The sequence below is a fragment of the Notamacropus eugenii genome, chromosome 2 (genome assembly GCF_028372415.1).
Source record: "Notamacropus eugenii isolate mMacEug1 chromosome 2, mMacEug1.pri_v2, whole genome shotgun sequence".
NCBI classification, from domain to species: Eukaryota; Metazoa; Chordata; class Mammalia; order Diprotodontia; family Macropodidae; genus Notamacropus; species Notamacropus eugenii.
Window position 1 is genome coordinate 231730341 of NC_092873.1, and position 17264 is coordinate 231747604.

Below are 17264 nucleotides of genomic sequence, written 5' to 3' on the forward strand. Positions count from 1 at the left end.
TATCATGAAGCAAGAACTCTTAGCTTCTAAACATTGTCTGAGGGGTAACAAAGTGGTCATGCTCACCTCAGAAAAAAAAATTCCTAACATCCAATAATTTGGAGGAGTGTGTGTGTGTGTGTGTGTGTGAGAGAGAGAGAGAGAGAGAGAGAGAGAGAGAGAGAGAGAGAGAGAGAGAGAGAGAAACAGACAGACAGATAAAAGACAGAGAGAAACAGAAAGGGGGGAAGAGAGAGAGAGAGGAAACAGACAGAGAAAGATAGGGTGGAGGGGAGGAGAGAGAAAAGAAAGGGAGAGAGGGGGAAGGGAGAGAAGAAGAGAGAGGAAGGGAGGGAAGAAAGGGAAGGAGAGAGGAGAGAGACAGAGAGACAGAAACAGAAATGGGGAGAGGGAAGGAGAGACAAAGACATAGAGAGGGGAAGGGGAGGGGGAAAGAGAGAAAGAAGGAGAGAGGGAGAGAGAAAAAAGGAGGAGAAAGAGAGGGAAAGAGAAAGAGAGGAGAGAAGGGGAAAAGGGGAAAAAGAGGAGAGAAGAAAAGAGAGGAGAGAGAGAGAGAGAGAGAGAGAGAGAGAGAGAGAGAGAGAGAGAGAGAGAGAGAGAGAGAGAGAGAGAGAGAGAAAGGTTGGCCAAGTCAATTGTGGCATCTCTGGTGGCACCACTGTCCATAACCCAAATGCTGCCGCTAACAAGGGCCAGCTGTGGGCGGCTCCTTCCTGTGTAAACTTTTTTCTCTTTTTTTCTTCTTCTTCCTCCTTCTCCTCCTGCCTTTCTCACTGGCATCTCCCCTCTCCGTGTCCACCTTCCCTGCCCCTTCTCTGCCTTTCCCCGGAGGACCAGCTCTGCTGCTGGAACCCGAGGAGCCAGTCTCTCTTCGCTTCTCTCCAGCCGCTCGCGCTCGAGAGCGCAGCCCCTGGCTGTGCCCGCTGCCCCACCCTGCCCTCCGAGCCGTGAGCCCAGACGGCTGCTCGGGTTCTCCAGGAGCCCCAGCCGCCTCCGCCCGGGCGGGGATGGCAGAGGAGGGCAAACGAGCGGCTCCGGAGCACCCGCACCCTCCTAGGGAGGGCGAGGAGACCTCCAGGGAGGCGGCGGAGAATGAGGAAGGGCGGGCGGTGGCCGCAGCTCCCGAGGCCGGCGAAGCGGCCCCGCCGGCGTCTCTTCCCCAGCCTCCCTCGGGTCCCCGCTGGCTGCCGGGCGACCCCAGCCCCCGAGGCCGCTCGCAGAGCGACCTCTCCTCGTTCTCCAGCAGGGGCCGCCCGCTCCTGCTGCACCTTACGGGCTCAGGTAAGACTGGTCCCGGAGGTGAATGGGAGGGTGCGGTGGAGGGAGGCGGAGAGGCTGGGGACACTGAGGGCTCGGGAATGGGGTCTAGAAGAGAGGGAGAGGGGCAGGGGTGCCTGTCTTGTCGGGCTGTCGTGTGCACCGGAGAACGTGCCGTGCCCACGCCTGTGCCCATGTCCATGCCCGGCACATGCCCAGGTCAAGCCGCAACTCCATGGAGCGACCTCCTGAGAGGGCTGAGCCTGCCCCGGACCTCGGCGGAGCAGGGGTGACAGCGGCTCCCTTAGAGGCAGGTGGCCGGGCGCCCGGGGCCACCGACCGCGGAGCTCTGCCGGGCTCCTGCAGTTGATCTCGCCCACGCATGGCGTGTCCCTCCACCAGCCCCCAGTGCCCAGCCTGCCCGCGGGCGATCCTGGGCAGAGTGGAGAGTGGGGGACCAGCAAACGCTCTTTGCGGTGGCCCCAGGAGCGCTCGGATTGCTCTTGGGTTGTCGCCATCAATTGTTTGACATTGTTAAAGCAGGCACAATTTATTTGTGCTCTAACTGTCCAGCTGATGAAAACAATCTTAAGGCAGTGTGGCCTGGATCACTAGAGTGTGGTTAACCCCTTCTTTGCACCCCAGAAGCTTCCTTAGTTTGGAGTTTCTCTGTCTAGGAAGAGGAAGCCCTCAGGTTCTCTGTCAGGAAGAGGAAGCTTCTCTGTCTGCGAGAAGGCTTTCCTTCTGTTCAAGTTTTGAAGTTCATGGGCCGCAAAAGTGCTGCATTCGTCAGTCCTTGCTTTCCAAAGCCGGCCCTCACAGTGGGATGAAAGTTGGAGAACTTTCCCCTTAGCATGTCTTGGGTAAATTGCTCGTTTAGGGTTTGTCTGCTTGCTGTTTTTGAGAAGCATGAAGAGAATGGAAGGCACTTGGCCTTTCAAGGGGGTGGTCACTATTTGGATGGCTTTGGCCCCGGGCATTGCTCTGAATTTACCTGAGTCCACATCTCCTTGGCTGTGAGTTGTACTGATCCCGTAAAAGATTTTAAGGACGTTCTTTGAGTTTTGGAGGTGAATTTTGGGACAGCATCTGAAGCTTCTGAAGGAACCGTTCTAGATCTTCGGTTTGGGTTCGTTCTTGGCATTATCAGAAACTGAATTGGGAGCTGGGTGCTAAGCAGACCAACTTTCCCTACGGCACGCCGCTTAACCTTGGACAAATCACTTAACCTTGTACATTGTCTATCTCAGTATTTAAAATGAGAATGGTAATATGGACCTACCTCCACTGGAGGTGAAGTGAGTTAAATAATTAATGATGGTAAATCCCTTTGAACGAAGCATTATCCTAAGTACTATAGTGTTGCTTTAATGCTTCATGGCAGGACAAGTCTTTTTTTTTCTAGTTATTTTACTATCTATAATGAAACTATTTGGAATGAAAAAGTTGAAACAAAAAACATCCCTGGAAAAACACCCAAACCTAATGAGATTTTGTATTATCGAAAGACATTGGTATTATCTAAAGACATTTAAAAAAGAAATGTTGAAATTCACCTGCAACAAAAGTGCTGCCTTTAAAAATAAGCTTTATTGTTTTTCTATCACCTTAATTTTGACAATTAAAAAGAGGGCAAACCCAGCAAAAGTAATCAATATACTGAAAAAGTTTGATATTGTATGTAGGAATCCACCCCTATAGTCTCTTACTCTGCTAATAAGAGGGGTGCTTTCTCACATCTTGTTTGGGGCCAAGCTTGATTATTAAGTCGTTATGTTTACATGATGAAAAAAACATTTTTATAAATGGCTCTGGCAAAAAAACCCCCCAAAACACAACCAGGAATGAAAAAGGAGTCATCCAGCAGTTAAGGTGATTTTGCCCACCTCTAATTAACTGCATGGATAATGTATTTTTGAACACTATAAAAATGGACACTCCAGCCTGCCTTCCTGAGGGCCTTATAATCATAAGAGAAATCTGTGTCATGTGGAGTAAGGCCATGTGACTCAGTAGAAAGAGGTGAAATTGGTGTCTTATCACAATATGACCTTATGCAAATCACTTCATCTCTTTGGGCCAGGACTAACCCCTAAGGTCCTTTCCAGATCTCACATTTTTTGACTCTAGATAGGAATTAGCTTCCCTACACAAAGAAAGGACAATAAGGACATATAGAACTGAGATATACAAAATGTGCATCAATGTAGATTGCAGATCTTTTCTCAGACATTTATTTTACTTTTAAAGGCTATTTTAAAATGTTCTTAAAAAAACTTTTTTATATTACCCTCATTTCCCAATATATCCCATTCTCTCCCTCTTCCAGAGAACTTTCTTTTATATTGAAGTATAAAAAAAGAAAAATCATCAGGCCAATAAATTTAATTAATTTATTAGTTAAGTCTGAAAGTACAAGAAATGTTCCATTTCCGTAAGCCCCCCTTTCTGCAGAAAAGGGAGGGGTACATTAGCATATCTTTTCATTGAAGTCAAAGTTTGGTCATTATAATTACACAGCATTCAGTTTTGATTTTTGGTGGTGTTCTTTCAATTTACATTGTTATAATCATACATGTTGTTTTCCTATTTCTGTTTGCTTCACTTTTAACCAGTTCTTATAGGAGTTTCCATGCTTCTCAGAATTCTTCATACTTAATAATTTCTTAGAGCATAGTAAAATTCTATCATGGTCATATACCACAGTTTGTTTAGCCAGTCACCCAATCAATAAGCATTTGTTTGGGTCAGTGTTCTTTTTTATCACAAAGAGTGCTGTTATAAATACTTTGATGTATATTGGAACTTTCTTTTTACTTTTAACCTCCTTATGGCATATGACTAACAGCTAAAACTTTTAGATTATAGAGTATAGGCATTTTAGTCACTTTTTTCCTTTGCATAATACAAAATTGCTTTCCAGAATGGTTGGACCAATTCATAGCTGCCTGCATTAACAGTGCAAACCCTCCAACATCAACTATTCCCATCTTTTGTCATTTTTTTGCCAATTTGCTCAGTATGGGGTGAAACCTTGGAGTTGTTTTGATGATTTATGTGTGCTTTAGAAAAATCTGGCATAAAGTGTATGAAGCTTTTGTGGCTATTTATTCCCTTCTCACCCTATGCCACAGGAAATACTCATCCCCCCAAGGGAAAAAGGGCAGCTTTCCTCCCAAGCTATTAGATGCTGTTTCAGAACTAGGCTGTTACTCAACAGGACAGAATCACTGCCCTGTAACTGACAGCCTAGATGTGGACTTTAGTTTTTTATACCATTTCTTGCATTCCTAAGAGACACACCACATAAAACTGCAGATCCTGAACCTCAGATGCAGGTAATTGAAATCTAGATGACGGCACATTCTTTTGGGAGAAGCATGGTAGAGTGGTTAGAATTCTGACTTTGCAGTTAAGAACACCTGGGATTAAATCCAATTTTTGATACCTACTACCTTTGTGACCATGGGCAAGGCAAGTGACTTCTGAGTCTTACTTTCCTCATCTGTATAGTGATTCTCATACCACAAAAGGGTGTTGGGAGGCTCGGAGGAGGCCTTTTAGTATGGTTATAGTTTTTATCTTGAAATTGAGGACTTGCACCTATACCAACCTTTCCCATCTCTTCTTCCTTATCCTTCTTTTCCTCCTCTTCCTCCTAAGGGAGTGGTCTTAGAAACTAAATGGTGTACTGTAATGGATAGAGCTCTGGGCTTGGAGCCTGGAAGTTGTTATTCAGTTGTTTCAGTTATGTCCTCCTCTTCATGACACCATTTGAAATTTTTTCGTGGCAAAGATACTGAATAGTTTTCCATTTCTTCCTCCAGTTCATTTTACCAATGAGAAAACTGAAGTTAACAGGGTTAAGTGCCTTGCCCAAGGTCACACAGCTAGTAGGTGTCTGAGGCTGGATGGAAACTCAGAAAGATAGTCTTCCTGACTCCAGGGAAGGCCTCATTTCAAATTCAGCCTCAAACATTTATTAGCTATATTACCTTAGGCAAATCACTTAAACTCTGTTTGCCTCAGTTTTATCATCTATAAAAAGGAGATAATAACAGCGCCTATGTCTTAGAGTCATGAGGATCAAATAAGAATATTTGTAAAGCACTTGGCACGGTGCCTGACACAGAATAGGCCCCATATTCATGTAATTATTATGTCAGCTGCTATTTCAGACAGTACCTTTGTATCTCCTAGTTTTAAGTTTGTGTGCTAGATCAGTTTAAGTGAATATCATCATCAGTTCATCCTTTGAGGGGACTCTTAAAAACTTACAGAGTTTAGTTGATAAACTTTTAAATTGAAGAGCTAATTTTCATACTTAAAACTTATCTGTGCATTTGGTTAATAGCAGTAGAATCTGACATTTCTTATCTCTCAGGATCAAAAAACTTCAATGATTCGACTCAGAATACCCCACTAGTAAGTGGCAAAGCAAGGAATCAGACGCATGTCTCCTCTGTCTAAGCTCGATTCTTTCTTCTATACCATCTTTTCAACTCATGTCATTTAGGACATCCAGGCTAGTCATGTATTTCTTGGGTTACTCTACAGTGTTTCTATAGGACTCCTAGATAAATAAATAGGGCAATTCTGGAACAACCTAATAGAATTGGAAGGCTACTAAAGAGGACCAGCAAAGTGTTTTGTAAAACTTAACAAATTCAAATAAGGATACATTCAAATAGTTATTATTCAGTGATTTTTCAGTTGTGTCAGACTCTTCTTGACCCCATTTGGCAAAGATACTGGAATAGTTTGCCATTTCCTTCTCCAGCTCATTTTACAGATGAGGAAACAGAAGCAAACCTGGTTAAGTGACTTGCTCAAGGTCACACAGCTTGTAAGTGTCTGAGGCCAACTTTGAACTCAGGAAGATGTCTTCCTAACTCCAGGCTTAGCCCTCTAACCACTGTTACCTACTTGCCCACATTAAGATAGAGGTGCATCTAAACAGATACATAGGGATATGTGAAGAAATACTTTTCATGAACAAAAAGACCTTCTGTCCCCAAACCTCGCCAACCACTGCCACCAACAGTTATCAGACATCAGAGAGAATTTTTAATCTCTCTTCTCTTATCTCACATACATACCTCTTTCTCTCAATTCGGTTGAGACCATTTAGAGTTTAAAAACTTTACTAGATATTAAGAGCGGGAAAAATAAAGTATAAAAATTTGAGACTACCCTGTTTGCAGAAGAATAAACATCTTCCAAACCTTTCTACAAAGTTCTGTTCTCATTCCTGAATCATCTCTGTCTGGACTTGAAGCTTGGCATTCTCTGTAGTATGCATACATAGGACTTTATCTTTTCATAGGCTCCTTTGGCTGTGCTTTTTCATCACTAATTAGCAGCTCAGCTATAGCTAAACCTGATTCCCCTACCTTTAAATAGGAGTGATATTTTAAAGTCTCGGATAGTATCCTTCTGGTGTGGTTCTTTATACAGTGCTTCTGGGACAAACTGATTTTCTTGTCCAGTCTCAAAACTAGTTCTCCCACTTGCGTCTTCCACCATCTTTGGTCCTGGTCTTCCCACTTTAGCCACTAAATAAGTGGAAGGATTGACACCTTTAGGGGAAATGAATATTTCACATCTCTTCTGCCCAAATCCAAAAGTTCTTAGGTTGAAGAACCATTGGCCCCCAGGGAAGAAGCATCCTTAGCCCAATCTTAACAGTTTCCCAGTAATGCATTACAGAAAATTTAAGTATATGGGAACATTACAAATATTGTAAATAATTTCCATCCATGTTTAGAGACAACATAGTGTAGTATATAGAAAGTTTACCTTGATTCCAGGAAGACCTAGGATCAAATTTCCCTCTAACACATGTGGGATGTGTGACCCTGGGCAACCATCTAAGCAACCATCTAAGACTGTAAGTTGCAGAGAAGGTGCCAACCTGTCCTGGTAGAGGGAGTTTCTTAATCTAGAAATTCTCTATATCAAGTTCCTATTATTATCCTTCCATCCATATAAAGAGAGGGGTGTTTTATTACAATAGACATTCTTCTTGATGAACCTCAAGATCATATTGCAGGGTATCATAGTGAAGACTGAATTTGACATAAGAACACCTGAGTTCAGATCCCAAATCGCCTATTTATTATGTGACATATTTGTAGTATTGTAGTATTTGTGGCATAGTTTCCATGGGCATCAGTCTTTGTGTCTTCTCTCTAAAGAGAAAGTTAGACTAGATGACTTCTGAAGACCTTTATAGCTTTAAATGTATGAAGGTGTGAGCATAGCGACTCCCTCCAATGTCACAGATCACAATCAATTTATACCTTTTTATTCAATACTACTCTTATCCATGTTGTCCCATAAACCATCCAGAGGGAGAACCTTTCTCAAGGTCCATTATCCTTGAGTGTATACTAATGGAGCACAAGACCATTCATTGGTTTTCCTTCCACTGTGGTATATAAACAGCCCGCTTCCTTTTCTGGCCCTACATCTCTTCAAAGCATTCTTGCATGGTCCATCATCAGTAGTGTGTTTCATTTTACATCCATCTGGTATCTCTCCATTGCCCTTTGGCAATATATACATGTCACCAAAATAAGTATTTAAATGTAGAAGAGTTCTTATCATGTAGCATGAAAATTAATCTTTAACTAGTTCAACTAATTGACTCAGCCAAGGAAAATGACATTTTTAGGTTTAATTTCATCCTCTATTAAAGTCCTACTTCAACGCCTCATTATGGCAAAGAAGTGAGTCTGAATTCTCAAAAGATATGTTAGGGGAATGCAGACTTTCTAGCATTCCTTCTAGATTCTAGCAAGTTGGAAACTTCAAATACAGAATGATAGGATGTCCAAGGGGCCCACCCAGCTAAGTGTAGAAAGAATTATCATCAGGTGATAATTTGTCTTTTCTTTCTCTTCTTTTTTACTTTTTCTTTCCTTCTTTCTTCCTTTCTTCCTTCCTTTCTTTCTTTCTTTCTTTCTTTCTTTCTTTCTTTCTTTCTTTCTTTCTTTCTTTCTTTCTTTCTTTCTTTCTTTCTTCTCTCTCTCTCTCTCTCTCTCTCTCTCTCTCTCTCTCTCTCTCTCTCTCTCTCTCTCTCTCTCTCTCTCTCTCTCTTGCCACAGCAAGTCACAGAGATTGTTTTTTAAGGTGGTGAGTTGTGATTTGTAGTTGGTAGAAGGAGTACCCACACCAATAAATAATAGATCCCTGAAGTAAGTAAATTTAATCAGTTAATTCAAAAGCAAATGATTAATTGTTGCTTAAGAGAAATTCTCTATCCCAAGTTGTTAATCCAACTTTCTGTTGAATTTTTAGTTTTTGATTTGAACTTAAGGATTTTGGCCTGGGAATTCATGTTAACCTTAATATATTTTATATGCTATTGTTCAGAGTGAGGGTTGAGTAAGAGAAGATCTACCTTGGCACAAATCAATAACCACTGCAACGAAATAACGCTAGCATGTTCCCAACTGATAGACAGTAGGTAAAGTTCTTTGCCCAATACAGGTCTCATTAAAACAAATACCATCAGACCAGAAATCTCTACATTGCAAAGAGATTTTCAAACTCTAGCTCATGGACCATTTATTTCAATCAGTATCTAATACAAGAAAATTCCAATTCAATTAAAGGAGCTGGACAGCACATTTTAATTAATTATAACAATATTTTACCTATATATTAAGGATAACTCATTATAATTTAATCACTTAGGCTCATACTTTTAAACTAACCTTAAATACTTTGCATAAGAGTCATTTGACTCAGAGCACTATGAAAGTTTCAGTTAAAGTAAAACTAAGAACATTTCAAAAATACCATAATGTTGCATGACTCATTATCTTTGATCATACTAGCTGAAGTTAACACAAAAAAAGTAGGTTGCACTAGCTGTTACCAGTACGTGGGATCAACCTATGACCTATAGGCTAAACCTTTGACATTTACTTATCTTATTTAGCAGCTTTTTCTGCCTACATACAGGCTTAAAAAATGTATTTGTATCTTGTCTCTGATAACAATATGGACCATGTGCATTAGGGGTTGGTAGTGGAAGCCAGAGGGGAGAATGTGTGCATAATGCTTAAAAATAAAATTTTTGGAAGACACTTAAAAATCCATTTTTAATTTTTTCCAGACTTAAAAAAAAACCCAATCTGTGACTACATTGACTCTAATTCTAGATTAGGTCAGTTGTTTGGACCATGTGCCATGAAATTTATGACTGTGAACCAACTAGTCTGCTTCTGTATTCTAGTGTACATTTTAATTCATCTGGGTACTTGCTATTTTACCTGTACAAGTTATTAGATAACGATTGACTATATGTTCATACATATCGCTATTATAATATTCATTATCATTACCCTCAACATCACCTATATTTATCAAACAATGAAATTACTGAGTACAAGGTGAATCAGGATTTTTCATTCTTTGTACTTATATACCTAGCATCCAGAACAGTGCCTGACACATACTAGGTGCTTAGTAAATACTTGATTGATTGTTGATTGATGCAAGGTAATTGGAGAGATGTTAGGTGTGAGAGATATCATGGCTTAGTGAATGAGGATCTGGCCCCAGAAGTCAGAGCTCTAGACAGCTCTCTCTGACTATAAGTTGAAGAGAAGGTACTATATTAGTAGATGAAATTTTTTTAATTTGAAAGTTCCCTATGTCAATAAAATCACAGATTCAGTCTTTACATCACTGTCATAACTTATGTATACAATTATGTAGCTAGGTGGCACAATGGATCCAGTGGTGGCCTGAGAAAGAGGAAAACCTGAGTTCAGATTTGGTCTCAGAAACTTACTGGTTGCATGACCCTGGACAAGTCATTTACTCTCTGTCTGCCTCAGTTTCCCCATCTGTAAAATGAGAGATGATAATGGTACCTGTCTACTATAGTTATTGTAAGGATGAGATAATATTTGTAAAGTGCTTAGCACAGTGCATGTCCCAGAATAAGCACTATTAAATGCTAGCTATTAGCTGTAAGTGGCATTCTCCAAAGAAATCATCTTTGGAAAGCTCTAGACTAATTCCAGCAGTGCTGCTGTAACCCCAAATATATTCTTAGTTCCCCTTCTGGAATTGCTTTCAGGGCTAGTTCTAAGCCATATGATGATTTAAGACTCACTATTCCATAGTCACATCTTGGTTTGGTTTGCTTTGGTTTTTGTTAAACTCTACCCCCTTAAAACAAACGCAATCTCAACCATTTTAAATACCTGTTTCTTCACTAAACTTGTTTTATATGGCATTTGCATTTTTTTCAAAAATGAAAACCATCCTCAATGGATAAATATTTTTAAACTATGCAGCAGATTTTGAATGCAATAGAAAAATAATAGAATTTTTGAAATAATGGCCTAGATAAGTGAAAGAAGGTATGAATAGCTGTTCTATACAGAATGCTAAAGAACAGACATATAAAAGGACAAAAAGTGGTTAAGCAAGCCCATTTAAATAAGGAGACTTGTCTAGGCTTAGAGCTATTAAATTCTGTGATTTTTTTTTTCTAGTAACAGGCCTGATAGCAAGAGCAAAGAAAGCAGATAGTAGAGGTGATCCAAGATTAAAAATCAACATGATTGGCATAGTCAAGTGAGAGGGAATTTATGGTCTTAGCATAGTAAGGACTGCTTTGGAGTGGCTGACCATGGAATTCAATTTGGGCATCAGGTACAGAAATTCATTCATTTAACAAACGTTTATCAAGCATCTGCTGTTACATGAGGTTGGTGCTATTTGATGGGACAGGTAAAAAGTTTCAATAATAGTTGGTCTCTGAGCTTACAGCCCCATGGGAGACATGGTACATCCATGAATAATAATATAAGCTAATGTATAAGTACAGAGTTCAAGAAGGAAGATTCATGGTGGAGTTGGCATTGGAACTGACACTGAGACAAATTTCAACTGCTAAAGGTGTGGGATGGTGTAAGTCTAGGCCTAGGGATCAATGTGAAGAAAGGCATGGAATTAAAAAAGAAAGGATTCAGGGAAATATAAGTAGATCAGATAACATAGAAAAGGATAGTTTAGTATGAGGTAAGGCTGGAATTCATAGAGTATGTTATGATGCCCAGCTCATGAGAGAAGGGGAAGGGTCAATGCAATGCTTCCTCAGCAAAGCTTCCTGGCCCTGAAATGCAATGCCCACACATGCAGTCCATGCTCTATGCATGCCTATGTTGGCCCTGAATTGTAAGGACTTTAAATGACGTACTAAGGAGTTCTAACTTTTTGTTCAGTATGCAGTAAACCATCAAAGGGTTCTGAGGAGTGAAATCATACACTAATGCCCATGGACCATTAATCTGCTAGTGGTATGAGGGATAGATTGGATGAAAACAGAGACTAAGTAAAGAGAGAGCTCTTAGTGAAGGGGGAGATGAGGAGATTTAGTGGATATGGAAAAGCTTAATCAGAAAAAGCTTCAAAAATTTGCAAGTCAAATTATCATGGAAGAAGAGGCCCAGGTGTGACTTTGTCAATTAGCGTCTGACACAGGGTAGAGATGAAGGCAGAAAATTTGAACAGAGCCTCAGGAAGAATTTTGAAATAGTCTACTGACCACCAGAGTCTCTGTTTTTAAAGCTGTGGTCATATTGGACTAAGGGAAAGTGTCTCTGACATTTCTAATCTAAATCTCTTCATTTTCACTAATCTCCCCCACTTAATGAAGTCTTTCTCATTTCCAATCTATCCTTCACAAGGCTGGCAGATAAATCATTTATATGTGTATGTAACTGCTTTGCTCAGAACCCCTTCTAGTCTCCTTATTGCCTAAAGAATTGCCTCATGTTGTCATTACGGAGTGTGTTATTGTAGTGTCAAGAGGGGATCTGGCTCAGGTTATCTACTAGGGTTTATTGAATTTCCCTGGGCTTTGTCATCTATAAAATGAAGGAGTTGGATTAACTAGCCTCTGAGATCCCTTCAAGCTCTAAATCTATGATTCTCTGACCTCCAACACAGACCCCAGTGAAATATCCTTACTAGATAGCATCTCACTTATAAATAATTAAAGCCCAAGTTACCAAAGAATTTTAAATTCTGCATTGCTTTCTGTGACGTCTCTCACAATAATACATTTTGTCTCCTCAAGAGTTTTCAGTCTAGACTATTCTTTCCTGCCAAGAGTACTAGTCTTTATTGATGTGCACTTACCCCTGCAATGTGTCAGGTCTTTCTTGTGCATGCTGTACCCACATGGCCTGGTGGGTTCCTCTGCAAATACTGCCCTTCTCTGATGTGGGTCATCTCAGTAGTAGTGCATGATGTTGCTCTCATGCCACACAACTTCAGGTGCAGTGACTTTTGTATGGGGCTGAGGGGTCAGTAGCTCTCCACAAAACATCTAAAGGTTATCAGAAATGAATTAGGGGATTACTTCTTGATCCAATCAGGACCTTAGCTGATGGACTTATTGTGACTTGGACCAAAGGTTATATTAATTTGGTTATTTGTCAGCTTTAGTTTTTACTTAGGTATCTCCTGTACCTGGTGAGGGATATATTCAACAGTGTCAGACATTTCAGAGATGTCAAAAAGAATGAGGACTAAGAAGAGGTTATCTGATTTAGAAATTAAAGTGATTAGACGTGTTTTGCCTATGGAAAGATGACTTAGGGGCAACATGATACCTTAACTATTTGAAGATCTGCTGTGTAGAAAGGGGATTGGATTTGTTCTGCTTGTCTCTAGAGAACTAAAAATCAATTTAGGGAAGATGAAAAGCTATAGAATAATTAAAGCTAGTCAAAAGTAGAATGGAGGTAATGTTTTTCCCCTCACTTGAGGTCATGAAGCAACCTTTGAATGACCACTTGTCAGGCATATGGTGGAGGAAATTCTTTTTTTAAAAAAATATTTGGTTTAATCTTTTCAATGAGCAAACCTATATTGTTTCTCCCTCTCAAATCCTCCCACCCCATTAAAAAAAAAAAAAAGGAAAAACAAAACCCTTTAAAAAGAAATATGTATAAGCATTGGCCACATTTTAAAATATTTCATTCTATATCTTGACTATCATCTTTCTGTCAGGAAGTAACATTGATCATCTGGTCCCTTGCACATTTCTATTTCAAGGAACAGTTGAAACTAAGTAATGCAATGGCTGGTGTAACACCCAGAATCTGGGCAATAGAACAGATACCTTGTTTATTCCACTGTTCCACAACTGCGGCACAATGGCGAAGCAATAGGGCTTGGACTAGGACAGAGGCTATAGAAAGAGGAGGCTTTGGGGTGTCATATCTCAATCAACTAATCAATAAATATTAAGCACTGTGCTATTTGCTGGGATACAAAAAGAAGCAAAAGAAGCCCTTGCTTTGTAAGAGCTTTTAATCTAATGGGGAGACAACAAACAAACAAATATACACTCGTAAGTCAGGATATACAGAATGAATAGGAAAATAGGAAATAATTAAGAGAGGGAAGTTACTAGAATTTTTTTTTCGTAGCATTTAAAGCCATTTATCCAAGCAAAACAGCAAACAGAAGTCAGGGAAGTTATGCAGGGTAGAACAGATCAAGGAAAATACAGTGGCAAAGGAGATCTTTGGCTGAGAGTGAAATGAGATCTTTCAGTTCAAACCAAGAAAGATAAAACCGTCTTGCCATAAATAGATTCACTCTCAATAGTCTAGAATTGTAAGCCTGGAAGTCAAGAGCTGTGATGAGGTCAGATTCTTCACATGTCTACATCTCTGGGGGCTCCCAGTAATCACTCTAAAGTTTAGGTTTGCCTCTTGAGACAGCCTCTCTCAAAACTCTACCTTGAAATATATCTGCACCAAAACCAAAGTCTGGAAGTCACTAGAATTAAAAGGAGTTGGAGAAGGCTTCTTGTAAAATAGGGGATTTTAGTTGGGCCCTAAAGGAAACCAGGGAGGTCAGTCATTGGAATTGAGGAGAAAGCATTCCAGACGTGGGGAACTGCCAGAGAGAATTCCCATACCCAGGAGGGAGTGTATCTTGTTCATAGAACAGCCAGAAATATATTACTGCATTGAAGAGTATGTGTGAAGAGTAAGGTGTGAGAAGACTGGAAAGGTAGGAGGGGGCTAGGTTATGAAAGCCTTTGTATGTCAAACTGAGCACTTTGCATTTGCTCCTGGAGGAGACTGGGAACCATTGGAGTTTACTGAGTATGGGGATAACATGATCTGACTTGCATTTTAAGAAAATCACTTTAGTAGCTGAATGGAGAATGAATTGGAACTGAGAGAAAACTCAGGCAGGTGAACTCACCAGCAAGCTATTGCAAATAAAATTATGTTCCTGAAGTTCTTTGGAAAGGTTTACAAAATTTATAGCTCTTAAGAGGTTTATAGAGCTACATAAATGTTAGCTATTGTTAGTATTAGCTGAAATGTGTGAAGATAAAAGAGGTTAAAGATGACTCAAGACTGTAGCTGGATTATGTACAAAGGAAGCTAACCAAGATAGTGAGCCACCTGAAGTTTGTGCCATATGGGACTGGCTCAAGGAACTGAAGACATTTAGAAAAAGAGGGAAAGAAGGTTTTGGGGGCAGCATAATAACTGCATTTGAGTATTTAAAGGGTTGTTATGTGGCAGTCAGTCTGTCAGAACAGACTGACCTGTGTGATCTGAGAAAGCAAAACTAGGAGTAATGTGTGGAATAATGTGTGGAGTTGTAAAGAGTCTTGATATAAGGAAAAACTTTCTAATTATCAGGTTGGACTAGATGGGTTCAAAGGTCCTTTCAATCGCTTTGATTCTTGGCTATAAGTTTAAATGTTTTAGAAGCTAGGAGGTTAGTGGAGCCTCTGATAATGATGGCGACACTGGAAGGCAAGGAGTTTTGAGTGTAAACATGATAAACGATTTTTAGAACACTTAGTTTTAGGTGAGGAAGTAATATCCAAAAGTGAATATTCTGCAGTTACATAGAAATTCAACATTAGGGAGAGGTTATAGTTCTGTAAATGTAGAATTGTGACTTCTTTTCAAGGTAACTCATGACCTAGAACTGGAAACTTAAAATTTTTTTTTATTCATTTCAATCTTAAATACAAAATGAGAAAAAAAAGAGAACATTTGTTTGCTCCCAGCAGAACAGAAGTTTCCACTTCAGACTATTTACTTTTTTCATGAAAAACTATATTATAAATGCTCTCTGTTGTTTTCAAAACTATCCAGCTTTTCTGGGCTTCCTTTTGCTGTCTTTTGTTCCCTATTGTGTACTTAGGACTGGAAACTCTTGAATTTGTATGGACAGGGTCAATCTTGGTCACATTTCATAAATTGTTCTCTTTGGTTCATATCCCAAGTCAGGTTCTCCCCTAGAAACATCAGAATGTAGCTTATATCTGGTTCTCAACAAAAAAGATAAAAATATTTTCATCTCCCACACAAGCATGCAGGTTAACCAACCGTATATCAAATACAAAACAGACTTTAATCTTAGCTGACCAAAGATGAAAAACACAAACGGCTTATATCGAACTCCACAGCAGTTAAGATATCTTTCTGACCCTCTTATCTGATCCTTTATCTTCTACCAAATCTTCGTAATTAGTCATACTGTCCTACTCTAGTGCAGAGAGTGAGGCTGATGACTTTGTACAGCTCTGCCCCACTTCAATTCAATTCATTTACAAATCATACAAATATCCTAGGATAGAGACTCTCTCAAGAAGGGAAAGCACTCAAAGTCAAGGGAAAAATGAATTCCCTTTTCCTTGCACCTAAGCTTACAAACAGGACAATTGTCCTTCCCTTTCCTGTGATCCCCATTAGTCCAGGAACTTAGACAATTTTCCACACTTTTAGTACTACCCTGGTTGGGGCCCCCTAAAAAGGAAAGGACTTGAGGTTGCTAGAGTTGACCTTCTTCCTTCTTTTCCTCAACCCAAGTCACAACGCCAGTAAAGGCAAGGTCTAGATTGATTTTTCTCTGCTAGTGCTGGTTTTCTTGATGCCCCTTGGCTTTGACTCCTGCTTAGTCCTAAACTTCTCTTGTAGGTTCAGATACTTGCGTTTGTTCAGAAATTCCTCCTTTTTAAAAAAAAGAAATTTGTTTTTGTAACAAGGAGAACTAGAAGATGGTAATACGGGAAAAAATATTGTAAGTGTGCCAAGATCAGCAGAAAAGTCCAAAAGGATGGAAACTGACAGAATTTACCAAGAGATTTAGCCTAAAGGGAGTCACTAGTAACCATAAGCCATAGCAGTTTATGTGGGGGGTGCCAAGGATATTTCAGATTGCCAGAATTCAGTTAGGGAGCTGGCGAAAAGAAAATGGAAGTAGGAGGAGTAAATGACATATTTGTATAAAATCCCCCTTTTTAGGTGGATATTTTATTTTTCGTTGTTTGTTCTTTGTGCTCAGAAGACCAAAAAACGCCTCAATGTCAGGGTCGATGCACAATGTGTCTAGCTGTGGCTGATCATACCAATATGAGCTTGGAAGGTTCTGTCACAGGTCAGTCACAAATAGTAACTGTACAACCATTTGGGAGGGAAATAAAGCATATTGATATATTCCCTACAACAAAGCTAATGGTGAATATTCTACAACTCTTGAGTATACGTTGTAGCAGCTTGACCATTTATAACTATCTCCCTTCCATATCCTTCTAGGAAAATCCCCAAGATTTGTCAACATGAGTACAGGTTGAGGTGAGTAGGCCAATACCCAGAGAAAGAGGAGGGTGTGGGTGCTGTGTCAGGTACTATCCCCTCTATACATACTACATTTAAGAACTAAATGGGAAATAAAAGATATGGGATAGTAGCTTCCCTCAGTAAAAATATTTAATAGCATTATTGTTTTTCTCTATGAAGCAAACATTTTTAATATCATAATTTGAAAGAATACTCTATTAGTGAAGCACTTTGTGTTCTTTATTTTATGTAAGATGTTTATACTAGGAGAGTTTGTGTCTTGTTCCACTCGAGATAGCCCAGAGAGTGGGGTTGGAGAACAAGACCTATTGAGGAAACAATTCAATTGCCTTATATGTCAAGCAGGGG

General features: G+C 39.9%; 1 protein-coding gene across 5 annotated transcripts in view; it reads left to right on the top strand.

Moving 5' to 3' along the window:
- Positions 1-771: 771 nt before the first annotated feature.
- The window catches only part of PHACTR2 (phosphatase and actin regulator 2), a 362779-nt gene continuing 346286 nt past the window's right edge, over positions 772-17264 (top strand). For all 5 annotated transcript variants that reach the window (XM_072643498.1, XM_072643501.1, XM_072643502.1 and 2 more), the window contains exon 1: positions 772-1281. In XM_072643498.1, the coding sequence (XP_072499599.1) occupies positions 1008-1281 (274 nt within the window). In that variant the 5' untranslated portion in view covers positions 772-1007. The remainder of the gene's footprint in view (positions 1282-17264) is intronic.